This window comes from Candida pseudojiufengensis, assembly GCF_024610245.1.
Source record: "Candida pseudojiufengensis strain CBS 10847 chromosome Unknown scaffold10, whole genome shotgun sequence".
Classification (NCBI taxonomy): Eukaryota; Fungi; Ascomycota; class Pichiomycetes; order Serinales; family Debaryomycetaceae; genus Lodderomyces; species Lodderomyces pseudojiufengensis.
The window spans coordinates 209,657-237,527 of NW_026261540.1; the positions used below are offsets into that span (position 1 = coordinate 209,657).

The 27,871-nt window shown below is 27.9% G+C and overlaps 9 protein-coding genes across 9 annotated transcripts; 5 read left to right on the forward strand and 4 right to left on the reverse strand. All coding sequences in view use genetic code 12, as the record gives it.

Moving 5' to 3' along the window:
• Nucleotides 1-1,004: 1,004 nt before the first annotated feature.
• Nucleotides 1,005-1,673, reverse strand: KGF55_005025 (uncharacterized protein; the record flags this gene model as incomplete). The annotated part of the gene is made up of 1 exon (XM_051759993.1): nt 1,005-1,673. The coding sequence occupies one exon, from the start codon at nt 1,671-1,673 to the stop codon at nt 1,005-1,007; it is 669 nt and encodes a 222-aa protein (XP_051612188.1).
• A 2,324-nt stretch (nt 1,674-3,997) lies between these two features.
• CYP1 (peptidylprolyl isomerase) lies at nt 3,998-4,542 on the reverse strand (the record flags this gene model as incomplete). Its single annotated transcript, XM_051759994.1, has 2 exons — nt 3,998-4,259; nt 4,316-4,542. 2 exons carry the CDS (start codon nt 4,540-4,542, stop codon nt 3,998-4,000), a joined length of 489 nt encoding a protein of 162 aa, XP_051612189.1.
• A 2,146-nt stretch (nt 4,543-6,688) lies between these two features.
• Nucleotides 6,689-9,256, forward strand: KGF55_005027 (uncharacterized protein; the record flags this gene model as incomplete). Its single annotated transcript, XM_051759996.1, has 1 exon — nt 6,689-9,256. The coding sequence occupies one exon, from the start codon at nt 6,689-6,691 to the stop codon at nt 9,254-9,256; it is 2,568 nt and encodes an 855-aa protein (XP_051612190.1).
• Nucleotides 9,257-10,097: 841 nt separating this feature from the next.
• KGF55_005028 (uncharacterized protein) lies at nt 10,098-13,208 on the reverse strand (the record flags this gene model as incomplete). The annotated part of the gene is made up of 1 exon (XM_051759997.1): nt 10,098-13,208. The coding sequence occupies one exon, from the start codon at nt 13,206-13,208 to the stop codon at nt 10,098-10,100; it is 3,111 nt and encodes a 1,036-aa protein (XP_051612191.1).
• Nucleotides 13,209-19,511: 6,303 nt separating this feature from the next.
• On the forward strand, nt 19,512-20,069 carry AHP2 (Ahp2p; the record flags this gene model as incomplete). Its single annotated transcript, XM_051759998.1, has 1 exon — nt 19,512-20,069. One exon carries the CDS (start codon nt 19,512-19,514, stop codon nt 20,067-20,069), a length of 558 nt encoding a protein of 185 aa, XP_051612192.1.
• A 270-nt stretch (nt 20,070-20,339) lies between these two features.
• On the reverse strand, nt 20,340-20,780 carry KGF55_005030 (resistance to Congo red protein; the record flags this gene model as incomplete). The annotated part of the gene is made up of 1 exon (XM_051759999.1): nt 20,340-20,780. The coding sequence occupies one exon, from the start codon at nt 20,778-20,780 to the stop codon at nt 20,340-20,342; it is 441 nt and encodes a 146-aa protein (XP_051612193.1).
• Nucleotides 20,781-22,054: 1,274 nt separating this feature from the next.
• On the forward strand, nt 22,055-24,214 carry KGF55_005031 (uncharacterized protein; the record flags this gene model as incomplete). The annotated part of the gene is made up of 1 exon (XM_051760000.1): nt 22,055-24,214. The coding sequence occupies one exon, from the start codon at nt 22,055-22,057 to the stop codon at nt 24,212-24,214; it is 2,160 nt and encodes a 719-aa protein (XP_051612194.1).
• A 97-nt stretch (nt 24,215-24,311) lies between these two features.
• Nucleotides 24,312-25,490, forward strand: KGF55_005032 (uncharacterized protein; the record flags this gene model as incomplete). Its single annotated transcript, XM_051760001.1, has 1 exon — nt 24,312-25,490. The coding sequence occupies one exon, from the start codon at nt 24,312-24,314 to the stop codon at nt 25,488-25,490; it is 1,179 nt and encodes a 392-aa protein (XP_051612195.1).
• A 638-nt stretch (nt 25,491-26,128) lies between these two features.
• KGF55_005033 (uncharacterized protein) lies at nt 26,129-27,781 on the forward strand (the record flags this gene model as incomplete). Its single annotated transcript, XM_051760002.1, has 1 exon — nt 26,129-27,781. One exon carries the CDS (start codon nt 26,129-26,131, stop codon nt 27,779-27,781), a length of 1,653 nt encoding a protein of 550 aa, XP_051612196.1.
• Nucleotides 27,782-27,871: the final 90 nt, after the last annotated feature.

The following is a 27,871-nucleotide window of genomic DNA, read 5'->3' on the forward strand; positions in this document are numbered from 1 at the left end:
ACTTACAAAATGGACAAATAATTACATTCCAGTTGGGTTCGATATGAATTTAATATTGAAGGATGCTAATTGAAAAGAAATATACAATGAATTCATTGGTGAAGTAATATATTTATGTATCAAAAAATTCAATTTTAGTTTACATGTTCACTTGCCAACATGCTGATATTATATTAAATAACAAATTTCAATTTCAATTTTCTTATCTCGAACCAATTAATTATTTTTGAAGGTGATAATCATTTAATTCAAATTATTTAAGAAAGGAGATTCATTATAAAAACCATCAAAAGAAAGTGGAAGCCGAAATGAAATACTTTTCATTTACCTTGAACTTTCATTTGATGGTTCGTTATAGTAAATTTCCTTTTTAAGATTGAATACTGAATGATTAAAAAAAAAATGTTACTTTGTTGTGATGAGATAATGAAATTAGAGGTTAAAAGTTTTAAATCAAGTTATTCAAATATTTAAACGTTTTTAAAAGATACATTTTGAAAAAACATAATCATTAGACATCAAATTTTTGAAAAATAGACAAACTTTCAACTATCTAAGTCCTAATTTAAAACTTTCTTCAAGGCTCAAACAACTGGGTATATTAAAATTGTAAATCAATTTATACTTCTGCTGGTGGGATTTTGGATGATTCACATTTATCAGATAGTACTAAAAGTTTTAATTAGTTCACCAGAGTTAGCACCTGATAAACAGAAAGTCATGATTGATACTTTATGTAAGTGTCAGGAAAAGGATGTTATAATAAGAAAGAGTCTGAATCACGCTTTATTGGGGATTGAATTGCCTAGGACCATTGAGCATTGTCCGTAGTAACTACTACCGCAGGCATTGAAGAGGGTAACGAGGGACAGGTGAAGAAAATTGCTTGACTGAAGTACATCACAAAGACACTTGTTATTATAATAATAAAGTATTGAGCAGGCTTTGGTTCTATCATTATTTAGGTAAATAAACTACCTATCTAATGTTCAGACTCTTGCATTTTATATCAATCCCGTCATATTCTTAAAAAAATAAAACTGATCAATTAAATATTTAGTAATAAAACAAAATCCTTCAATTGGTAAATCTTTTTCAAAAATCCAACTAGTTTGTTTAAGTTCAAGATAGTGTTTAATTCCAAAATAAAAAGCTCTTGTAAAAGCACCAATAATTGCAAATTTTAAAAATTTCCAAAGATTTGATCTATTATTAAAATCTAAACATAATAATATTAAATATTTAAATTTATATAATTCCATCGAATTATTTATTATTATTAATGAGTTTATAAGAAATATAGTTGATGTGATGGAAGCATTGGTTCTTGAAATTTGATAATCTGAATCTCTATTTGTTGATGAATTTAAATAAAATAAAATCAAGATTGATAAAATTGGAATTAATACATATCCAAAATATTTTAATCCAATTGTTCTAAGGTGTCTATAATTATCATGAAATAAATCATTACTTTTTAAGTATGTTGACGAAACGAAAATCAATATAGGTACAATGAAACAAATTATACTTGAAATTAATTCAACTTTACTTAATGATGTAGTATGAAGTAATAAACGTCTTTTAAAATTATTATAAAATAATTGAATTGAAATAGTTGGAACTAAACTTGAAATGAGTGTTCTTGAAAATTCTCCTAATGCTCCGTCCATGTGAATATTGTTATACTAGTCAAAAAATTGTTGTTATTATAAAAATTTTGAAAGATTTTCGTTGACTGAAAGTGATAATAAAAATTAGAGATACTCTATGGTAGATCCGGTTTTGACTAATTGGAAGTTTGATATTTGCAAAAGAAAGTAGGTATAATCACACAGAAATGAAATTTACAGATTTTTTTTTGCATTCATCCATGTATTTATACGTTTTGAATGGAAGGGTATTGTTAATAATTGAATTGTTGAGTAAAACTTTATTGGCTACTCAATATCTAACCATATTTAGTCATGTAAAAGTACTACCTAATTTTAACTTGATTCCCAATGAGCGAGTGGCCAATTTTATTGTTTTAAATGTTTGATTACTTTAGCTAACATAACAATAGTCAATGTTTAATCTAATATTTATTTTTCAATGTATCATGAGTTAAAAAAACTTTACCTAAAAAAGCTTCTCCAATGGCTAATACCATCCTCCCCTGATTCAGATGTCCAATCTCTCGTATTTTATATTCTCATTATTCTTGGCTCCTACTATTGTTTTTATTTCTTATTACACTTGATTTTGACTTTTGCTTGCTAAGCAGTAAAAGAATATGCACAGTCTTTAGAGGAAAGATTTTGAATTTGTAATGTCTATTTATTAATTTAGTAAATATCACCTAGAATTAGCTCTTCCAAGTCAATATCTAATATCTTCTGCATCTTTTTGTTTTTTATGTATCTTAAAATCTTGTTTTTGAGAGTGTTGAATTAGATGCAAAATAGCATTTTTCTGTTCATTAAGTGACTGATAGATGATAATTCGATCGCTTCTAAAATATGCTACAAGATCTGAAAGATTCATCTTTTAGGACAAAATTTACACAAAACCAAAGTAACAAATTTGAAAAAAAAGCCTCCTAACCATTTGACATGCATATAATTAAAAAATTTACAGCTTTTTGTTAGTTTAGACACGTTCACAAAAAAATCATATCCAAAATTTTAGTTCTTTTTATTGAATAGGAGACATCAAAAACCAACCTTATCGGTTACAGTTTTTATGTGTAAATCACAAACAATCAACAGGCAAAAATGATTAGTAATAAGTTTTTTGAGAAATTTGCAACATTATTTCATCAATTTTGTATGACTTCAAAAAGTCAAATAAATTGAGATATTGTATACTTTCTCAAATGTGGTATTTTAATAGATGAGTCTCACATGAGATATGAGCCACATGGATGGATTTCAAAAGCTGAAACTCCCATTGAGCAGGACACTACGATAAATTATGAATAAACTCATCATTATAATGTTTGATTTCTACTTTTTGTATTTTCACAATCTCGTATTCAACAACCATCAATTCAATTGGAATTTGAAAAAAAATTTTTCAATCACATACTGTTAAAGGTATCCCTCGACTCAAATATGACTAAGACACTTATTCTAGCTGTATTACCCGAAGAGGTGCTTTGTTTATTGCAGCCATCATTTGTGGTTCATACGTAATATTAGATTTAATCAATACTGCTCATAATTTAGGAAAAACATTTTGTGGTTCTTGTCTTCTGAAAGACATCAACCCATTGCTGTTAGAGCTGAATTTATTTTTTTTGCTTCTTTCCATGCTTTAAAAAATGGTGCTTGATTTATTACCACATTAACAACTCATACAACTTTTGCTGACAATACAACTATTCCAGCATTTTATGGTGGTTACCTACTGTTGTAATTGACATGTAGATTATCACAAAAACGGTACAAAAGAAATTGGAAGTGTTAATGGTAAAGAGATTACGAAGTCGATTGGGTTTCATTTTAATTTTGATGGTGTTATTGCTGACTTACAACATTGGACTGAAATGGACAAAACTTATATCGACTAATTTGAAAACATGAGTTACTCTTTGATATCGTCGACCGTTTATCAAATACCTCAAAAAGTATGTTCCGCTTGGGTAGTCCTGGGTCAGCCTAACCGAAATTCAATTTTGGATTATCCATTTGAGAGTACCATAGAGAAATTATACCCATTTAGCATCCAAAATGATAATAGCATTTGATGATCCCTTGATGACCAAACTTATGTATTTTTCTAATGATATCAACTTCTGATTGATCAACAACCACCGACTTAGCAGTTGATATTATTATGAATATACATAGTTTTGGACATCAAGGTATCATCAAAAGCAATTATCAGTTTTGGCCCAACCTCTTAAAAGTTCTTAAAGAAACATCTACATAATTTCAATTGCATAGTAGTACCCATAAATTTTTCATTTTATTACTCTCTTAAACTAATTAAATTTCAAATCAAATGATTACATTTATAAAGTACCTGATTTATCAATACTAATTTTTTTAGAAGTAGCACCTGAATTTGAACCAAATGATTCAATTTTTTTAACGACATCAAAACCATCAGTAACTTCTCCGAAAACAACATGTTTACCATCTAACCATGAACACGGAACAGTTGTGATAAAAAATTGAGAACCATTAGTGTTTGGACCAGCATTAGCCATTGATAATAAACCTGGTCTATCATGTTTTTTGGTGAAGTTTTCATCAGCAAATTTAGTACCGTAACTAAAATTATGTTAGTATATCTTAAGAATTGAAAAATGATCGAATATTAAACTTACATTGATTTACCACCAGTTCCGTTGAAGTTGGTGAAATCACCACCTTGTAACATAAAGTTTGGAATAACTCTATGGAAAATTGATCCTTGATAACCAAATCCTTTTTCTCCAGTAGCTAAAGCTTTAAAATTTTCAGCAGTTTTTGGGACTACGTCATCATATAATTTGAAAGTAATTTTACCTAATGGTTGACCATCGGCTGAAACATCGAAATAAACTTGTGACATGATTTCAATTGATTTTGTTAAATTTGATTCAATTGAGTTTTCAAATAGATGAAAAAATAGATGTAGAATGAACGTGGTTTTTATAATTTTTCAAACACCTAATTTTTATTATTTTTTTTGTTGAAAAAATATGAGATATTATGCTCAGACACTACTCTGCCTCGACTTCGGACATTCAATTTTTAATGTTCATTAACTTGCTTTACGAAACCATTTCAATTTCTTGAATAACAGCTATAACTGTTCAATACAAGATACACCCTCTCATTCTATCTCTCATCAAATTTGTTCAATGAATCGAGTTTATGAGGCCTAATGAAAGGTTGGTATGAGGAGTAAGTTTAAGACAAATGAGAAGTGTCTGTCTTAATACGCTGTCTGTTAGTTTAAGCCCAAAATTAAATGTCTAATTATGATGTAATCAATTAACGGATAGAAGTAAATAGAAGGATTCAATTCTAGAATAAAATCACGTGACAGCTCTCAAAACGGATACTTTGTTTTTATTAGTCTATAAAACTGGCCCTGGGAGTTTGAATCGATAGTGTTAACGAGCCAATGAATCTTTGAACTCGGAAACTGTTTACAAACGAGCTGATACAGCATCATAACCAGAAACACTAACTTTCCTCTCAGTTTCAACTCCCAAATAAACTATTTTTCTAGTTTTAGAATCAATTAAAGTAGCATATCTTGAATTTCTAACAAAACCTGACGTATCATTAGTTAAACCGTTCTTCGAACTTAAATTGATATCATTTGCAAAAATCAATTGAGGAATATCTTTTTTATCATGTAAATGTTCGTGTATTAATACCTTACCCCATGCGGAAACCACAAATGGATCATTACTTGTTATAACTATTACTGCACCAACATTTTTGGACTTGAGATGGCCCAAACCTTTTAAAAATTTTACATTATTAATTTAATCAATTCAATTCTTGTTGCCATTTAATAAATATAACTCAATCCAAAGTTTTGTTGCCATTTAGATATTGGTGATTACATATAGTTTTCATAATTTTTTTTATCATATATTTGCAAAAGCACCCATCAATTAAATTACCAACATCCCATCTGATTGGAAAATTGCATATTTCAATGAGTCAAACTGGGATGCGTTTTACGATATCAATCAATATGAAAATTTCAACACCCTTGGAAATGCTGAACCTCCTGAAATTGTCAGTCCAAACTTGATTTGAAGTCTTGTTGATTTTTGAAAAACTCGTAGATGTAACAAGAACAAGGTTAGCAAAATTATAAAGGTAATGAGCGTTTCAATTACTATTGTTAATTCAATAAGAAATTAAAAGGGCTTTAAATTTGAAACATGTAAACTTACAAGTACATAAGTTGCTATTTTTATATCCTACGATTCACACTTTTAATGTATGTATTTTAATACTATGAATAAATGGACAGATGAGAACTTACTAAATTATCAGATTAACTGTATTTCATTCAGTTTATTTCCTAGCAATTCATCATTTTCTTTTTCTTCTATCACTACTGTTGTATTCTCAAACTACTTAACTAATAGAAGCTAGACTAGTTACAGATTGTTTTTTTTTTTTCAAAGTACATGGTAGCAGGAATCTTACGCTGTAGCTATTTTGCAACCAAAAAAAATAATTTAGCTTGTCAATTGAAATTGAGCATATAACGTACACTAACTAGTAGAACTGGATACAACACAGCCTATAGAGAACTCAACACTAGAAATGTATTCTATAATAGCGTAATAACTTTTGATAAATTTTAACGACGAGATAAATTTTAAATCATCAAAATTTAAGTCTCTTTTTGAGCCCATAATCAAGCACTGTAGACCACTACATAATGTGGGCCAACTAGATAAATTAGTACTATTTTATAATCGGCATTTTGTTTTAAATAGCTAATTAGTATGCTAGTGGTAAGGTTTTGAAATACTATTGTCCCAGCTCCTTAATGAAAAATCTGGGATCAAATTTCATTCCTTTTAACGCGTACATAATTTTTTGCAACCACTTTTCTAAAAACCAATTTCACACATCAATATCAATTCCATCATCACAGAAAGAAGAATACTGTTCAAATAAATTTCATTGAATATTACCGTGTTAACATTATGTCTAATCGTACAAAATTTTATTGAAATATGACAGAGTATAGTAGTCAATCGTCTACATTGGAAAAGATTTCCGACCTTTTTATCAACATCACCAATACAAAAAGCGATAGAGAAAGCTTTATTCAAAAACTGGCTTTACCACTATACTTACTCATGGATAAGCAAAATTTATCACCAAATGCATTAATTTGTTCTAAAAATGTTGGTAAAGTGAGACGATTTGATTATGCATCACTCTTTGAAACAAATATGATCAATCTACTTCAGGAAATTGATCCAAATTTACAGGATTATTTGCAGTTGTTAGTTCAAGACAAAAAACATCTAAGATTGATCAACAGTGGTAAATCGAGTATTGTGATTAATCATAATTACTACCCTGGTGAAGTTTCAAAAGTAAATGAAATATCATGTCTTTTCACTGATGCTGAATCAAGATTAAGAAGTGCAGATTGTAATATTATAATAAATGACACAGAAATTAAACTACTTAGCTTATATTGTGAGGTTGGGTTGACAATACAAAAATTCATAATGCTTAAAGAATTGAGATCTTTTTTATCCAAAGTCCCCGAACAAATGGTGATTGCAGCTGATTTTAATTTGAATGCTTATTACTCGAAACCAGGAATGAAAGAATATTTTGATATCATTATTGAAATTATGGAAGAGCATGATCTAGTAGCAATAGATAATTTTTTCAAGATTCCAGTTTATACAAATATGGGGCATTTTGCTTCAGCCCCAGATAAGATCCTAGTATCTAAGAATTTGGCACAAAATATAAGTTTAATGGCTCTATTTTTTGACGGAAATTCAACCCATGCTTTGGGACTTTTTGGTTTGACTGATACTAAAATGATTAATTTGAAAAATTATACACAAAATCAAAATTCCATCAAAATTTTAGTGAAACTCAATGAATGTGTAACAAAATACATACAAAAACAATTTGATGTTAAGCAACTACAAAGTATCAGGTCATTTATCGAGGAAGAAAAACTACCTAGAGTTCAAAATGCTTTATCAACTACATTGAAACAAGTGGAAATTTTGAAGAAACAAAAAGAAAACATTAAAGATGAGTTGTCGAAAGAAGCCTATTCCAAACAAAATGGTGATTATGTTAGTCAAATACATTTGCTACCAGAGGCAGAAACTATAGATTTTAAATTGCTAAACTATTATCAAGTAAAGGAGAGTCAGAAGAACCATTTCAAGAAATTAAAATTGGATGAGCAGACTATAGAAGTCTCTACAGCCGAACTAACTGATGAACAATTTAATGTTATTACTAGTTTTAATGATGAGGAACCTGATGAAATAAGTGATGCTTCCGAAGTGGAAGACGATGTTGCAGGATTAATTGAAGAAAATAATAAGACTCTCCCTACCTTTGACGATCTATTCCAAAATAAAAATGAGGAAAATGTCACTTTTGAAAGAATTTTTGTACATAAAATTCCACTAGTAGCTGAAGCATTTATATTGAAAAGATATAATCTAGAAAAAAATTCATTTTTCAGACTCAGATACGATCCTATTTTTAAAGACTTCCAAAGATTCTTCCCAGATGTAGTTGAACAAAGAAATTGTACACTTGGGACATTAAAGGATAGAATCAGAAGCTTAAAAAAGTCGGAGTATACTATATTGGATGCTGAATCAAATTATCATTATACAGGCGCATTCATAGATCAACGTGTTGTGAAAAAGGAAGGAGAAGTAGATTTTGATCGAGTATTTCCAATATATGCAATGGTTGAATTAGTGATACAATTTAACAGGCTTGGAGCTAGAAATACATTGCTATCAAGAATTCTTAATGCCAAATTTAAAACGCAGAGATTTAACTTTCGTAAAGTTCAATATTTCATCCAAAGACTTTATGAGCTGGGATTGATCAAACTAATAAACAACAAATACAAATTTACGGAAAAATTTGTCAGAGATACAATTATTAATTTGGATGAACCAGATGAAAATAATTTGAAAATATCAGATGTTCTTGATTTAGACTCAATTAAATCAACAAATAGTATTTTGACATTGACTGAATTGAACAAGAATTTAGTATTAGAGTTTCATGGTTTGCCATTTTTCAAATCAGGACTGGGATCATGGTTACTACCTAAATCAATTATCAGAACGAGTAAAAGTTTAGACATATCATCATCGACTACCCTGAATTTGAATGCTAATTTTGATACCACAAGTAATATTTGGAGTAGAGAGGAAGATATAAAATTCCTTCAAGCATGTGGTGAAGTTTATAAAAATGAAGTCTTGGATTTGAGTTTAGTTCAAGCAAAACATTTCCCACATTTGACAATGGCACAGTTAATTCGCAAAATTTATAGTTTTACGGTGGATAAAACTCCATTGAGTTTTCAAGAAAAAAGTTTAATAGTGAAAACAATTTCAAACTATATCAACTCATCTCCCATCGAACCAAAGACTATACCACAAGTTATACATTCTGAAATCATTAATAATTTGGAGAAAAAGTTTCTGACCCATAGGAATCAGGATCAAACTCGATATTTTTGGAATTATTTTGGGGTTAAAATTTTCCAATATAATAAGGCTAAATAAAACGGAATTTTGAAGAGATTGGTTTAGTGTTTAAAATTGTACATGATGAAAGTTGTCTCTAAAAGCTCGTGATTACATTCTTCAATCTCTTTTCTCTGAGTCCAACAAACTTTTTAGTACGAAAATTAATCTGTTTTTCCATTAAATCATATTTTAATTATGCAGTTGTTAAAGCCAACATTGTTAGCATGTCTTCGGCTAATGTTACTTGCGGTTTTGGCAAACGCTGCGATCCCTTTTAATCTTGCGATGAATACTTCGAGGTATGAATTATATTACTATACGAGCTACCAAGTTTTGCGAAATCTTAATTCCTTCTCTTTCACTGATTATCATCTTGATGATGAATTACCGGTTTATATATAGTCTCTTCTATTTCAGGTCCTACCTTAGCCAGTATACACTTTAGTACATGACACGAAAGTCTTAAACCAAGACAGAAAATGGAGATTTTCAATCATCATAATAGTCTAAAGGTGTATGATGCTCATATTCTTGCATTTACAAAGCATTAATAATGGTCACACATCGATCCATTTCGAGAATTCGCTTCATTACTAAAATTACACTGCAAGTTGGTTGTTCTTTAACATCAATTCCTTGATCACGAATGACACAACCTCTACTTATGGCCAATTATCTAACAAGTGCATCCTTTCGTCTCAGGCAGCAATCGTGAAACTGAATCGACCTCATTTATTGATTAGAGATACAAAAATAACAATTAAAAAATCTAGAAGTTTATACAGCCAATTGACTAATACTGATTTATCTAACTATAGCTTGAAAATAGAAAAATTGAACATCAGCATAGCAGAATTAATGAACCCAAAAGTATTGATCACCTTTGTACCACCATGTAAGAGATCCCATTTGACTCTTCGACATACTCATTAGCAACAGGATCCACGATATTGCCCAGCGTTAGTCTCCGTCTAATTTTGAAAGATATAGTACCATCTGCTGACAAGATCCAATATTCTTTCATTTTTCGCTTATATATATTTTGCAAATACTTAAGGACGGAGTCCAGCTCAATCTTCAATTTTTGACGTAAAGCTTCCCATTTGGGAACACCGTTATGCATAAAATCTTTTTGTCTCACTAAAGAATATAAGACTTGTACCATCGGCTCCATTTGCATGTAACTGGGAATCTCAACTTGCAACTCAAGCAGCAAATCTTCATCAATATAATCCTCAACCTTAAAGTTACTTAAATATATCAATTTATCAGTATCAACACTGTAACGACCATCTTCAATGATTAAATCAAGATCAGATATGGCGTTCGAGAAATGGTCCTTTATATTTCTTTGTGCTTTTTGATCCAGCAAAATACCAAAAGCAACGAAAATTCTATACCAATCGGGATTATTTGAAGGATCTTTTAATACATTTTTAGGATTTTTCAATAATTTGAATAATTTTAGCTTAGTATTTGATGTAACATCTGATAATGCAGCGAATTCTTCATTTGTAAAAGTGAACTTAGATCTTTCATTTTCGATCTCGTTTTCAATAAACTTGATGTTTCTTTGACTCACATCCATACCATTATCAAACATGAAGGTAGACCGAATAATTCCATCGGAGTAAACTTTCCAATTCTTGTACTTGTGCAAATTATTTTTCAAGGCTTCTCGAAGCAAGTGTTGATCATGTTCTAGAAAAACATCCATTTCCTTAAATATCTTCAGAAAATCAACCTCTCCTCCTTGATAGTACTTGTGATCTTGTAGTAAAATATATAGATGTTGACCTCTTTCAGGAAACCTTCTAAAATTCGGTTCTTGTAGTTCTATTCCGTTTTTGATATGGCCTTCTATGAACTCTTTAATGCTGAAAACTTTTTCAGAAGCAGATAAGGTTACATTTGTATTCATACCAAGATTATTCCGCACCGGAGATTCCGCATTAGACTTTTGCAATCTTTGATTTAAAATACCAAGTTTATTTTGGGATAGGTTTGTTGCAAAAAATTGCCTCATTCTTTTTACAATATCAGCATCTTTCAAAATGCCCATGCAATAAAATATCTTGAAGAAGTCTGGATAATTGTTCTTTAAAATATAATCATCGCTTGTAAGAAATCTCAAAAAGTTAAGTTTCATTTCACCAATAATTGGAAAACCCAGCTTTTGGTCCTCAGTAAGTTTTAGTTTTTCTTTATTCATATTGTACTCGTTTAAAATAAAAGTCGTGTTTCTTTCATTCACATCAATTTGATTTTCCATCATGAAGGAAGATCTAATTATACCGTCTGTATATGTTGCCAAACTTTTTGTTTCTCTAAGCTGTTTATTAAAGGTGTTAATTAATTTTCTCAATTCTTTGCCTTCTAATTTTAAATATTTTGAGATCTTTGTAAAATCGGGATCACCTATTCCCTGATAAAAATACCTTTCTTGAAGCAAGATATATAAATTTCTCATTGTGGTAGATGATAGCATAATACCAGGGTGTTGAAGAAGAATATCATCACTAATGCTTAATTCAATTGGTTCATTTTCTTTATTTTTGTGTGTAAAAGTGGGCACTATATTCTCAAAATGAACAATATCACCAATCGCAGATTGTAAATTGCCGTATTTAGATGCTTTCCGTACAATTTTCATACAACGATCATTAACAATTATGTAACACTGTCTATCTGCATTATCCTTAGCTGTTGGTGAAAGACGTTGGTACATTTTCACAATACTGCCCTGAGTCTTATCATCTTCAAATAAATCCAATAAGAGGAAAATTTTTTGTAAATCCGGAGTGTTGTCCAATAAAAAGTTTCTTTTATCTTTAAGCAACGTCAAAAATTCTTTTTTTGGGCCCGATAAATTTTGGAAACAAGATGCTTCTTCCTTAGACAATTGAAATTTACCTCTGTCTCCATCATGTTGTTTTAAAATGAATTCTGAGTTTCTTTCTTGATAATTCATTCTATTCGCCATCATAAAATTTGATCTGATAATACCATCAGGGTAAAGGGACCACTTATTTGCATCAAACATCTTGAAAAAGTTGAACTCTAATAGCGACAATGCTTTTGATGTTAAACCGAGTATTTCACCAACTTTTGAAAAATTAGGTAAATTATCATCAGTGTATATATCCAGACAGGTCTGAAGGAGTACATATAATTGCTGCGTATGTTTAGCCAATCTTCCAAAGTCGGGGTATTGAAGTTTTAAATTATAATTATCTGAGTAATTACCCGAGGTAACGTCACCAATCGTTATTTGCTCTAAAGGCGCAGTCTTTGATTTTTTAACGGTATTTGATTTTTCAACAGTATTTACATCTCCACCACCATTTGAACTGATTGCGATTGCATCATTAATTTCTGTTGCTTTTGATTCAGAATTTTTATTTGATTTTTCGGGATTGGAGTTTTTGAAAAATTTTGAAACAGTACTTTGATTGCTAAATTGGATTTGTTTGCTTTGGTTTGGTCCAATTGAGTTACCACCAATTTTTCTCTTTTTTGATTCCCTTTCTGCTACTTTTTTTTCAAAATATTTATTTGTTCTATTAGTATTGGAGTTGAAAAATCTTGAAACAGTACCTTGATTGTTATCTTTACTTTGGTTCAAGCCAGTTGAATCACCACCAATTTTCCTCTTTTTTGATAATTCTAACACGGATGCCCACGAATTAATTGATTCATTAGTTTTAGACGCGTCATTTAAAGTTGTATCTTTTTCTTTAAAAGTATTACCATCTTTTGGATTAAACAACATGATATTCATATTTGGAGCTGCAGTATCTTTTAATTTTAAAGTTGAGCCAACTCTTTGTGTTCCGCTTGCAATTCTTTCTTTGTTAAAATTAGCTAATTGCTTTGACTGTTCTTCTAAAAATTCACTTGAGGTCATTTTTAATTCGGCTTTTGAATCTCTAATAATTTCATCTTGTTCGTTTTCAAATTGAAAGTTGTTTGGTTTATTTGATTGCATATTGTAGTTTACTCGAATTGGTTGTAAATGAATAATATAACGTTGACTGATTAAATAAAATGTAAAAACTTGTGGTAGTAAACAAAAATCAAAAATAAATCAAGACGTGACTTTATGAAAATAAATAAGGAAGAATTCTATGATCCAAAATTTTTGACGAAACAAATGATCTAGTCACAACCATTTGTCGAGTTCAATACACATGCAGTCTCCTTCGTCCAAATGAAGATAGAATGGATTTATTCCCAATATTTTATCTAATTGAATTTTGCGGAACTTGATTGAAATTATAACAGACTCATACAATTCGAAAACTCATGTTGATGAAGCTGAAACAAATCTTTGAATCAATTACACTAAATCATTTCATATGTTGGTTTCCTCGTTACATAACTTGCTGTCACCTATACCAACATCTAATCATTATTTGGCTTGTTCTGAAATTTTGGGTTTTGTTATGAAGATGAGAATGTTGTCATATCTCGATTTCGTTTGATGGTGATGATGTTTACATAAAAACATTAAAGAGTTTTGTGACTTTTCAATCAAGCTGCAGATCTGACTCCATACGGACTACTACATTGGGGTAATTGACTCGGCTTAATGTCACAATAAGCGATCTGAAACCAAATTTTACATCGGGGAAAAAACTCAAAAAATAACCTAATGCCGGGGTTGATGAATTTAATATTATTCAATGAATTTACCGTATCGAGAAGACAATCAATATTTGGAGTAAAAGTGCTTTGAAAATGGTGTAACAGCTGATTACAATTACTTGAAAATGCTGGATCAAACTTACTTAGCTCAAAATAACGTGTTAGACTTTATTATTTTCAAAAATTTGATTCAGATACAATCAGTATGTTAATTAATTATCCGTGATAAACTTACCAAATGGAAAGATTCCTTCGAAAAAGTAATGCCTATTCGACGACATACTTCATTCCCTTTAATCATCACTTATATGTTTCAATGAATGCGCTCTTGCATATGGAGAATCTATTGGCTACGAATTAAGGTCCTTACATTAATCATCTGATTAAGGTCAATCGGCATTCATCTTGCACGATTCAAAAATTTCAAAAAAGAAAGTTATTTGCAATACCAGAATGTACAACGTGTACAATCCTAAATTTAATATTACACAAGTGATAATAAATTATAAAGTACGATCTATTTGACATCTCAGAGTTTTGTTCTTTTACTTATTAACAAATTAACTTGTCGAGTTTCTTATACTATTCTATCAACTTCTCCAGCCACGAATTTAAATTTATATCCCATTTATTTCAATCATGTTATATTAAATCATCTGTGACTAAGAATCTTCATGGTTTTTTCTCATCTTCTTTTAAATTTTTAAATTCATCCAGTTTCTCTTGTCCTGAACCAATCCAGCAGCCTCGATCATTTGATTTATTTTTTTGATTACATGATGAATATTTTAAAATGAATCCCTCATAGTTTTTTCGTTTCCACCATGCTTCTACCTAATAAAGATGTGATTTGTTAAAAATGCTATTCAAATGTATAATTAAATCTCGAATTTTATTTCTCTTTTTTGAACTTGATTTCTTTCTTGATCATATTATTGTCTTACAATTTATTCAAATCAACATTTTCTTCATCAAAGTTCTAAAACCTCAATATGACGATTCATATTCATCTTAAATTTAATATTTTCTCAACCATTTTCAATAGTTTCATAAATTTCTGAAGTATTAGTATTCATCTCATTATTTTCAATTCCATTGTTTATTCCATTTTAAAATCATGAGTTTAAGTTGAGTCAACATTAACATCTAATTCTGGATCCTAAGTCAAGTCAATAGATTATGCAAAAAAACTCTTCAGTTGTATAATCAGTGTAGATCTCATACTTAATAATTCTAAATCCTTTTCTTGAACTTGATTGAATGGTTTGAGTCATAATTTGCCAAATCCATTATTGGTTTTGAGAGAACATACATCAGTTGTACCAAATGGTTTTATTCTGGTCACTCATAATAATGCCATGAATAAATTATTATCACAACTATAACCAAGGAAATAATCTAAAAATCACCTATGGCAGAAGCTTGCCATTAGTCTTATCGAATGACTTTTAATTCTGCTTCATCAGATGCTTTAACTATCACGTTTATACCAAATCGGTGATATTGTAATTTATAAAGTTTGACGTTATAAAGTAATTGGAATTGTGACGTTTTGTTAATTCATTTATAAGTGTATGATTCATTATACCCCTGACTTGATTAACTATAACTCAATAAAATCAAAAATAAATTATACTTATTTTGATAAGACAACACAACTTTCCGCATACAATTTAATAAAACCCTGTTAATTCTATCTGGAATCCTATAAATTTCATGTAGTTATAATCCTTCCCTTCTCTTTTCTGTCTCTATTTTATGAAGTTGATATGCATTTGGCAATTCCTTAGCATTATTTGATCTGAAAGAAAGTAATTTCTACTTACATCATTTCAGCTTCTCAATATATATTTAATACTCATGTGCAATAATTTCTTTCGTATATATATAAGCTAATTCAAAATAATGTGAACATTAATTTATTCCAAAAGTTAAGAATCCTTTATTCAACCTTATTTTTGTGGAGCCAGTTGTATCACAATGTATTCTTCTTGATGAATATTTTGCATGAAGTCATGTTTAATGATTATGCAGATGTTGAAAAACATTAACTTGAAAAGGAATCTTACAATTTTTTATCTTTGTATTATATTTGTCTGGTTTTGCTTTCATTAAAAACTTATTCGATATAGACTATTAATTAATTGAAGATTTTATGATTTGATTTTGAATGCCTATCTAATAAACTGTTTGATCCGATAATTTGCATCGATGTAGTATAATTTTTCCACGCTTTTATTCTTATGAAACTTTCATTTTAATGATTCCAATGTAAAAATGATCCAATTCGCAATAGGAATAACATATCCCATTTCATTAGCAAATTGAATAACGAATCACATATCATCACCAATAATTCTTGCCTGGTCAATTGTAATTTCGGTACAACTTTTGACTTCTGAAACATGATAAATATTTGGTACTATTAATAAATATTCATTTAATCATTACTTATTTTACTTGATATATGTAAAGTGAGTGCCATCTTACCAAAAATGATTGTTTTCTCCATTACCAAAAATGATTGTTTTCTCCAAATCTTTAATAACTTTGCTTAGTAACACCTTGATCGTGATCAATGAAATCTACCTTCCGAATCATAATTAATATAAGATATATATGAGTAAGTTGATAAAATTAAAATCTTATAAACATCATTTCATTGTATTTTATTCTCAACAACTTTATTCAATGATGAAACTGAATTAGTTTATTCTCTAATTTTATATTTGATGATCTTCCTTCTGTTTTCTTACTTGATTAATGACTCTTCTTTCATGATTCTTAATCCTTAATTTGTCTTTCTGAGGATTTCAAAATAGCTTCTGTTGAAATTTAACCTAAAACTCCTAAGTAACATTTGGTTTGAATGATTTGTCTTTGTAGTTTGATTTCAGATATCCGTCCTTATAATTTGAAGTTGTTGCTTTCATATAGTTAATACTCTCAAAAACATCCATTTTGTCTGGAACATAATCAACATCAATTTGATCTATTATGATAAGCTCGTCAGAATCAGGATGATTATACAATCTATTCTTTTCCCATTCTTTAAGTAATTTAAATGATTTTCACCGGAACATTTCATTACAGATTTATTTTGTTAATTTGAATCGATGAAATGACCACCAATTTTATCATGATTTATTTTCATATTAATTTCAACCAACTCACAAGTTTTCCCAGTTTTCTCAAAGTTTCTTTTTCTTTCAGTATAGTTTGCAAAATTTGTTGTTATTAATCTTATTGACATCACTTGAGCTAACCTATCATCTATCTCACTTAATAAATCTCGATCAATATATGATTTTAATAATCCCAGATAAGTTTCAGATTTAAATCTAGTACCTCCAATAGACTACTTTTTAATTGTAATAAAATGTCATCTTGTAAATGCAGCACGAAACTTTTCATCAAATCTTTGAATTATATATACATGATCCATTTATTCATCAATTAAATTTTTTTCAAATTAGCCATTGTCTGGATTAAGTTCACCTGAAGTTTTAATAGCTTTTCTCAAACACTTGTAATGATTAATAATTTTTTTATTTTCCATTATGCTTTTTTACTTCAATAAAATACCCCATTTATAACATTTTAGTAGAAGAAATTTTAATTAAATAATAAAGTTCATGTCTTGATATTCTTCAATCACTAATTCTCTTGTAATCATTATAAATCATATATTTCTCATTAAATTTGGAAATTCAGAAATTCATTTTTTTGTTGTTTTTGGTTGTACTTTTTTCAATAGCTTCGGAATTAACTAATTGAATCTCATATTCATTAGAATGATTATTTACTAATGAATTTGATTTAAATACTTTTTCCTGTTAATAAAATGATCATTTTCACGAAAACTTAATTTAAAGACATTTTCGTTTGAATTAATTCCAATATTAACATGTTCGTTTGATTCAATATTTGTGATACCTTGACATTTTAATGGTCTAGCTCTTAGTGATTTAAAATTATATGATATGAATATGTTTGACATTTAAATCACTTTCAACTGGTGGATTACTTGATAATTTATTCATTTCAAATTTTAGAATTCGTTTTAATTTTTAATATTATAATAATAAGTCAACTTTGATCATAGCTTAAAAATCATTATTATGAACCATATAAGTGACTTCTAAATTATTGAAAAACAAGATTAGGATGTCCATGGGTGCACAATGATTATAAATCAAATTATAAATAACACAGCTACAATGATGATAATGAATGTAATATAACAGCAGATGACACTTGTATTGAAATTGTTGATTCACTATATGTAATATAAATGATAAATGATATTTAACGATAAATATTGATTGATGGTAAAGATTGTTGATAATGAAACTTTATTGAACTTGATTTTTTTTCAAAAAAATTAATTTTTCATTTCAAATGATAAGCACTTTTAATTCATCTACTAAAATCATCATTACTCCAATATCATTTGAATTCTACCTTATGTTTGATATAGCGACACCTATATTGCTCAAATATCATGACACAAGTTTTTGCATTAAAATTAGTTGCGTTGATATAATTTTCTATACAGCTCGGTTCCTCGCAATTCTTTCCGGTCCAATGATATATGTCACCTATTTAAGATAAATTATTTCAGATTATATATACGATATGAACGACTGCTATTGCCATTTTATAATGAACTTAATAATATCTCATGAAACTAGTGACTTGTTGGTGTATTATCATGTTGACTTTCGAAAATCAAAATTGCAAAAATCGATTCCTGATATCGTTTTGTGTAAAATAATTGGAAACTTATCTCAAAATCTTTTAAATTTTATCACCAAATTTATCAAATTAGTTCATGGTTGACACCATACATATTATATGATCCACTTGATAAATTTACGAAACAATTTAAATGATACAAAAACGAGAAATGATAATAATTTCTTAAAGTTTTTTTAACAACCGATTCAAGAATTTTATAATAAAGTTAACAACTAGACTATAGTTAAAGAGTTTTAACATTCTTTATGAGAGAGAGAGAGAGTTTTCATTCTTTTCCAATTCATTTATTCGATCGATAAATAAAAAATCTTTTTTCTTCAAACTAATACGTCATAAATTAAAATTCTCATACGCCTAAAATTATTTACATGTACTTAAGTAATCTAAGTACAAAATCCTATTCGAGATCTATTCATAGTTAACACAATTCATGGTACATAATCATTTTTAATTTTGTAACCATTTTAAATTGCTAAATTTATTTAAATTTAAATTAATATAAAAACAAAAACATTTAATCAATTATTCATATTTTATAATACTTTTTCTTGAGAGAAGTCCTTTTTAAAGCTTATATTCAATCAATTGTTAGATAAAATTTGAACTTTAATCAAAAATTTTTATTTCTATTCGTGTTACGTTACAGTTGTTTTAATTATCCAATATATAATCTGTATAGCTTATCTCAAATAGATGACATCTTTATTGGAAGAGGATGAATTGTAAGGAACCGAGCTGTGTAGAGGGTAGCTACCAAATGAATTAACTTTTGTCACATAAAATGATTATCAAGAAAATCTAAATCTTGAACTTCTTAACCTGGGGTTGAAAATACCAATTTAACTCGTTATATATCGGTTTCACTGCTAAATTCATTGGAAAAATGGCATTATTAGAGGGCTCTAAGTTTCCCGAAGGCATAACATTTCAGTATATTCCAATCGACATATCAAATGTGTCAGAATTAAATCCACTTAAATGTGAAATTCCAATAAAATTAGACATGGATAAATTATTGGAATCATTATCCAATCAACCTGATAGATACATCCTTATAGTTTCAATAAGTGGCGCATACACACCCACTTGTGGTTCCGAACATGTGCCAAAATTTTTAAGAAGTCTCCATCAACTCAAGGCGAAGGAAGTTGGTGCTTTAATAGTCATATCCAATAACGATCCATTTGTAATTTCATCATGGGGCAAACTTTTATTAAAAGAACATTTACATGATACAAAAGACATTCCTCAATTGATTTTCGCATATGATGTGAACTTAAGCTCAAAAAACGGTTTAACAAATGATAGTTCGGGATTTGTAAGAAATTCAAGATATGCAACTTTAATTGATTCTAAAACTAGGAAAATAGTATATTTGGGAGTTGAAACTGAGAGGAAAGTTAGTGTTTCAGGTTATGAGGCTGTAGCAGCTCGATTATAAGCAATATTTCAAGGTACTTTGACTCGTTGATACTATCGAGTTAAAGCCTGGTTTATAGACTAATAGTAATCAGATTTTCCTTTGATCATTGTCACGTGATTTACTTCTTCCTTACTTATTATCCTACTCCAGAGAAACATGCATCTATTCAAGATAACTATTACAGATTATATATTATATATAAACTAGTATTAAAGACAATTGTAAAGTGATACGAGTAGAATTGAAAATTTTTAATCAAAGTTCAAATTTTATTAAATAAAATCACATTTAATATTTTGTATGAGCTGGTGGTGGACCCTCAGGTGGTGCATAGTCATCATTTCCATTAACATTATGTTCAGCTTCTCTACCATAATGAGTAGAACCTCCATAACCACCATATTGATCATTTCCATATTGATTGTAACCACCGGTTTGAGAAGTTTGTGGATTTTCAGGTGGAACATAGCCACTTCCATAAGTTTGTTGTTGGTTATTGTTGTTATAATATTGTTGATTTGACTGATCAGGATAATAAACTTGTGAAGATGATCTTCTTCTTCTAACACACCATAATATTAAGAATAAAAATATTGGTATTAAAACTAATAACCATAATAACCATCTCCATCTATACCATCCACTATTATAATTATTATAATAACCCCCGTAATATCTTTTAATTAATTCAAGTACTTCTTTAGAATCAGTTTCCTTTGGAACAAGCATTTTGGAATAATAATATCTGATTGATTGAAAATAAGCTCTAGAAAGGACTTCTTTCAAGAAAAATATTATTAAATAGGAATAATTGATTAAATGTTTTTGTTTTTATATAAATTTAAATTTAAATAAATTTAGCAATTTAAAATGGTTACAAAATTAAAAATGATTATTTTTGAATTGTGTCACTATCCATTTGGAATTTTGATCAGAACTCGAATAAAACTATGCAAATGTCGCTCGAGGATGTATTTGATATATTTATCGCGAGGGTAGTAGCTTGATGTAATAATCCAGCTTCTCTCAAGATCAATTTCTCAGTGAAATCCTTGCATTTTTGTCATTGCTTCTTTCAATTATGATGTCACGAAGGAGATATTCTTATAAAACATGGGTTGAATATGATGCATTAACCCTTAAATTAAATTTCAACTGAAATTTCAAACAACGTACTCAAACACAATTTGTAATGAAATGGTCTAATGATAATAATTTGAATATTGCTAAAATTCGATGAAAAAAATAAAATGTTTTAGTTAGGTACAGAAAAGTTCCGTACGGCTTTAAATGAAACTTACATTCAAATTTTACCCTTGTACATGACAACTGAATGTTTCTTAAAAACTTTAACTTAATTTCATCTTCATTTTGCTATTCTTTTGTGACTTCTGAAGTGGTGACTTTGACTTGAGCTTGGTGAACAAGTGTCGTGTATGTATTATGTCTCAAACATTATTTTCGCGACGGTGGCTAATAATAGGTCCAGTGTAAGTACTTAGTTTTAAACATACCAATACCTCTAATTGGTTTCAACGATGGATTAAACTTATTGTTTACTTTAAATACCCCCTGTATTGCAATTGAGGATCTTATGACCAGAGAATCATGCAATAAAGTTGAAAAACGCGTCTAAACGAATGTGGTGATAAATAATGGTAGTAGACTAAGAGACTAATAACCATAGGATCAAAGAAATTGCCTAAATGTTTGTAAGCCATGTATTGCGCTGCATCTTAGCATACTCCATAACCCTAAATTTCCATCAATAACGCATGATTCTAGTGACTCGTTGACTCCATACATATTGTTTGAATCCACCCATTTTCAATATAAATTTACGAAACGATTTAAATGATACAAAAACGAGAAATGATAATAATTTCTTAAAGTTTTTTTAACAACCGATTCAAGAATTTTATAATAAAGTTGGTCAAATAACCATACATAGCTAGAGGATAACGTTACTTTCACGGGAGACTTAATCTTCTACATATGATTTAATGAGTTCAAATAACCCTTGGAAGGAAGAATCAGAATTAACTCCAACTCAATCACCTCAAAAATCAACCATATCAAATACTTCAATAAATTCAAATTCATCAACTCCTCATACTAAAAAATCTTCTTCAACTACATCAAATGGAGAATTACGACCATTGAGATTATCAAAACAAAGATCATCAACATCTTCATCAAATTCAACACCTACAGTTTCATCATTTTCTAATAATCAAATATCACCAAGTAGGAAATCAAGTTTACCTAATAATAATAATCAATCAACAGATGATGGATTTCAATGTCGACCTATGAGATTAGGTTCAAATCGAAATAATTCAGATCCTTCAGAAACTTTTACTAGAAAAAATTCAGAATCCACACAATCTTCTAGTTTACAACGTAAAAAATCAATTCAAATTAAAAATTTACCAATAAATAAACGTAATAGTATAATAAGTAATCACTCATCAATAGACAGTAATAATAAATATGATGATATGATTTTTGCTATATGTTTAGTTGATTTTCATCATCAAAGAGGTCCAGAAATTCAATGGTGGAAATCAAATTATCATCAAGAATATTCACCAAATTTATTTAAAAATTTATCATTTCAAGCATTACCAGATGGTTCTCATTTATTTGAAGAAACATTTTCAAATTTTAATTTAATTTATGATTTTAATGAAAAAATTTCAATAGATGATTTGAATGAAATTAATGATTTTAAAGGAGATCCAAGAAATTTAAAAACTTTATTTGGTTGTTCATGTGTTCATCAATTAAAAACTAGTGAATTAGATAATGAAGAAAAACAGAGAAATAAAGATATAACAAGATCAATTGTACAAAAAGCTGTTGTTGTTATAGTTAGAAAACAACCAATTTTTACCAAAATTAAAGAAAAATTATCAATAATCACCAAAAGTTATTTTTTACAACAAAAATTTAATGATTATGAAATATTAGAACATTTATTTGATAATTTAAATAATCAATATAAATTAGTTGATAATGAATTACAAATTAATGAAATTGAAGAAGAAGAAAATTATATAAATTTAAATCTACGATCATCACTACTTAAATTTAAACTAGATTATATGATTATATTTAAAGCTTTACTACTTGAAAAAAAAATATTAATATATTCAAATAATAACTTAGAAACTTTAACACAATTTCAAAATAATTTAATATCATTAATTCCAAATTTAATAAATAATTTAGATGATTCAGGTTGTCCATTAATAGATTATATTGAAACAAATGGACCATTAGATAAACCACAATCCCTCAATACAAATAATAGATTATCAATGTTAAGATTTTATGGATTACCTTTACAAATTTTTAATACGAAAAATTCATTTTGGAATCCTTATTTACCATTACAACAATTAAATGAATTAAAAATTAATAGTTTTATGATTGGTTGTTCAAATTTATTATTTGTAAATCAAGCAACTACATATGGAATAGATTTATTAATAAATTTAGATTCAAATGAAATTTCATATCCAAAAACAATATCACAACCTGATTACCTTACCCTAAGTAATTTGGATAAAAAATTTATAAATAATTTAATTAATTCAACAAATTTAAAAGATGAATTTTTAGGAAATGATGATTATATAAGATATCAATTTGAAGAATATTTAAATCTGTTAATATCAACAATTAGATTTTGGCAATATAAAGAAAAATTTAATCAATCACCTCCTGGATTTACAAATTCATCATATGGTAATTTACAAGATTTTAATAAAATTTATATTGATAATTGGGTTAAAACTCAAAATTTTAAAATTTGGAATTTAATGTGTGATGATATGATTTTTAATTTTATTGAACCAAAACATATTGGTCATAGTTTAATAAATCAACCAATATCAATAAATAAAAATATTTCTAATTTTTTTAATAATTTTAAATTTCAAAAACAAAATTTGGAGGTTGATGATGAAAATATAAAATCTCATAAATTTATTGAAAAAGAAAATAATAATGATATTACTAATGATGTTAATGATAATGAATCAGTTGATGAATTAGTTGAAGGATTTGAAAAAGTAAATAGTTCTACTGATGATAATTCTTTCAAATCTAATCAAACTCAAAACAGTTGGTCAAATTGGGCTTTTAAAAAGAAGTAATTTAGTTGTTATAGTTTAATGTAAATGTTTAATGATTTATCTCTCTTTTTGCAACAAAAAAAAATTTACGAAATTTTAACCATCTCTCACATCAAACATGAAACATCCATTTCAACTACTAATATCAACTGATACTCACCTTTTTGGAGCACTTCAAAATGAAATATTGGTATATAATTTAGAAACAGGAAGTTTATTAGGTTCTTGGGCAGATACTCAAAAATCTCAACATATAAATGATCAACATATACGTAAAACAGGGAAAATTTTAACAGCTAAACAAAAAATCCTTAATCATATAAAATGTTTAGATATAACAAAAGATCAGAAATATCTTATTGCATCAACTGATTCAGATAAATCTATATTAGCTTTTCAATTAGATTTTGATAGTTTTGATTGTTTAGGTTTATATAAAAGACAACCAATGCCCAAAAGACCAAGTTCAATTACAACACTTGACAAAGATGTAATAGTTGCTGATAAATTTGGAGATGTATATATTGTTCCCATTGACCTTGAAGATCCTACACAAGAAAAAGATTTCCATCCTATAACTGGACATGTAAGTATGTTAACTGATATTTTAATAACTAATCATAATAATAAAAATTTTTTAATTACAAGTGACAGAGATGAACATATTAGAATTTCAAATTTTCCAAAATCTTATGTTATTAGGAATTTTTTATTAAATCATGAAAATTATATATCATGTTTAAATTTATTAGAAGATACTTCATATCTTATAAGTGGAGGAGGTGATGATTATATAATATTATGGGATTGGGTTAAAGGTGAAAAAATAACAAGCTTTGATTTGAAAGAAGTGATTGAACCACATCTCAATGATAATCATTTAGTACCTGAAAAATTTAGAAATAATGATACCGATAAAGAAATGAATATAAGTCAAATTCAAAGTATTAAAATTAATGGAAAATATTATATTTTGGTATTAGTTGAAAGAACATCATGTTTAATAGTCTTGGAATTTAATGGTCAAGATGAAATCAAACTAAAACAAATTCTAGAAACTTCATCACCAATAATAACATTTACAATCTCACAAAATTCTGTGATATTGTCATTAGAATCAGAAACTAATGTACTTGAAATATACAAATTCAATAATGAACAAAATTTAATTAAAGATGAATCAAAATCAGAAATTATTGAATATATTGAAAGTAGAATTCCAATTGAAGTTAATAATATTAAAGAATTTGCTGATTTATATCCTATATCTGCTTTAAGAAAAAGAAGTGAACATTGATTGAGTACGAATAAAGTTGAAATGAAGTCTATAAACGTTTTATTAGAGATTAAGTTTAATATTGAACTATTGTCATGTCAATTATAACTCATTGAAACTACTTATTGATCTTGATGTGTTATAAGTCCAATTTAAATCAATGTCATAACTTTTACTTGTCATGAAATATGTATTAGGTCATAAATTCTCCACATTATTGATTTGAAAAAGTACACGTCTTGAATTTGATGCTAATTTTAACATACGTAGTTCACTAAATAACAACGGAACATCAAAGCTGAAGGTTTCGATCAACAGTACTTTGAATTTAGTCATATCTTGGCTGATTAGTAAGGACATAGTGTGTAAATACGAATCTTACATACGTTCAATAGTTGTAGATCTAATGTACTTATACTTGCATAATCTTCATACATAATAAATAATAAATTTACGAGAGAGTAAAAAGAAAAACTTAATTTTCAATAATACATAGTAAACACTCTAAACAAAGAGGTAGAAAAGAACAACGACCAAAGTACTTGATAATTAGACTGATTATTCAACTGTGACGCTTACTTGAATAGAATTGAGTTACTGGATCCAGTTGGTTCATGATTATATAGAGAACAATTGGAGAGACAGCTAAGAACTACAATATGACATCTTCAAAAGACAAAGATTCACCACCACCACATAACAGTATAAAACAATCAAAATTATCTATAAATACAAATATAAATTCAAATGATGCAGCAAGTACTTCAAATAATCAATATAAACCTAATCACAAAGCTAAATCATCAAGTATATCAATATCAACAAATCCAAATCAATCATTACCATATCAATCAAATCAACATAATAAATGTAATATGAATTTAGGTGATTCATCTACATCATCTACATCATCTACATCATCTTCATCATCAAATACAGTTGTACCTACACCAATAAAATCATCCATAAATTCTCCAATTTCATCAACACATACACCAATAAATTCAATATTTACATCAAATTTAAAAGAACAACGACAACCACCACAAGAGGAAATAGATCAAGAACAACAAGATTATGATGATAATGAAAGTATAATATCATCACATTTAAAATCTCAAAATCACAACAACCTTTACAAGTTAACAATTATAAAATCAACTTTATATATCATTGGATGGTATTTTTTTTCATTAAGTATATCATTATATAATAAATGGATGTTTGGATCAGTTGGATTAAATTTTAAATTCCCCATATTAATAACAAGTTTTCATCAATTTTGTTTATTCTTGTTAAGTTTTGCGATATTATTTTTAAAACCTGGGTTAAGACCAAAACAAATAAATTATAAGGGAAATCATATGGGAAAATTTTTAATTAATATGTTTGGTGGATCGGATTTCAAGAGTGTGGTTTTCAAAAATATATTACCTTGTTCTATAACATCTGCAGGAGATATTGGATTAAGTAATTTTGCAATAAGTTTAATTTCTTTAAGTTTATATACAATGTTAAAAACAAGTTCTTTAATATTTGTTTTAATATTTGGTTTAATTTTTAAATTAGAAAAATTTAATTGGAGATTAATTATTATTGTTTTTATTATGTGTTGTTCTGTAATTATGATGGTTAATAAACCAGAGGATATAGAAGATGATGATTCAGTCGAGGATATTGAATCAAAAAATTCAAAATTTGGAATTATATTAGTTATATTTGCATCAATGTTATCAGGATTAAGATGGTCATTTACTCAAATTTTGTTAAAAAAAAATCCATATACTTCAAATTCAATAAGTACAATATTTTATATATCCCCCTTGATGTCATTAATTTTATTTATTTTAGGTTTAGTGATTGAAGGTTGGTATCCATTTATAAATTCAAATATATGGGAAAAATTTGGAATCTTTAAAACAATAGTGTTATTAATAATTCCTGGAATATTAGCATTTTTTATGACATTATGTGAATTTAAATTATTAAAAATTGCTCAAATTATAACTTTATCAATTGCTGGAATATTTAAAGAATTGTTAACTATTGTACTTAGTTTTTTAATTTTCAATGATAAATTAAATTTTATAAATATTTTGGGGCTCGTTATAACATTTAGTGATATTTTATGGTATAATTATTATAGATTTATTCAAAATGAAAATGAAAATCATCATCATAATTTTCAAAATCTCGATAATCAATTATTTGAAAAAAATGATCAAGATATAGAGAATAATAATGAATTTAATGATGGAATAGAATATGTTAAATTAAAAGATTTAGAAATTAATGAATTTAATAGAACTTAAAACTTATTAATAATATGTACAATTATGAACCAATGACAAGATGTAAAAGACTTTTCACGTAAAAAGCTTTTAAGTATTTTCCAATTTTTT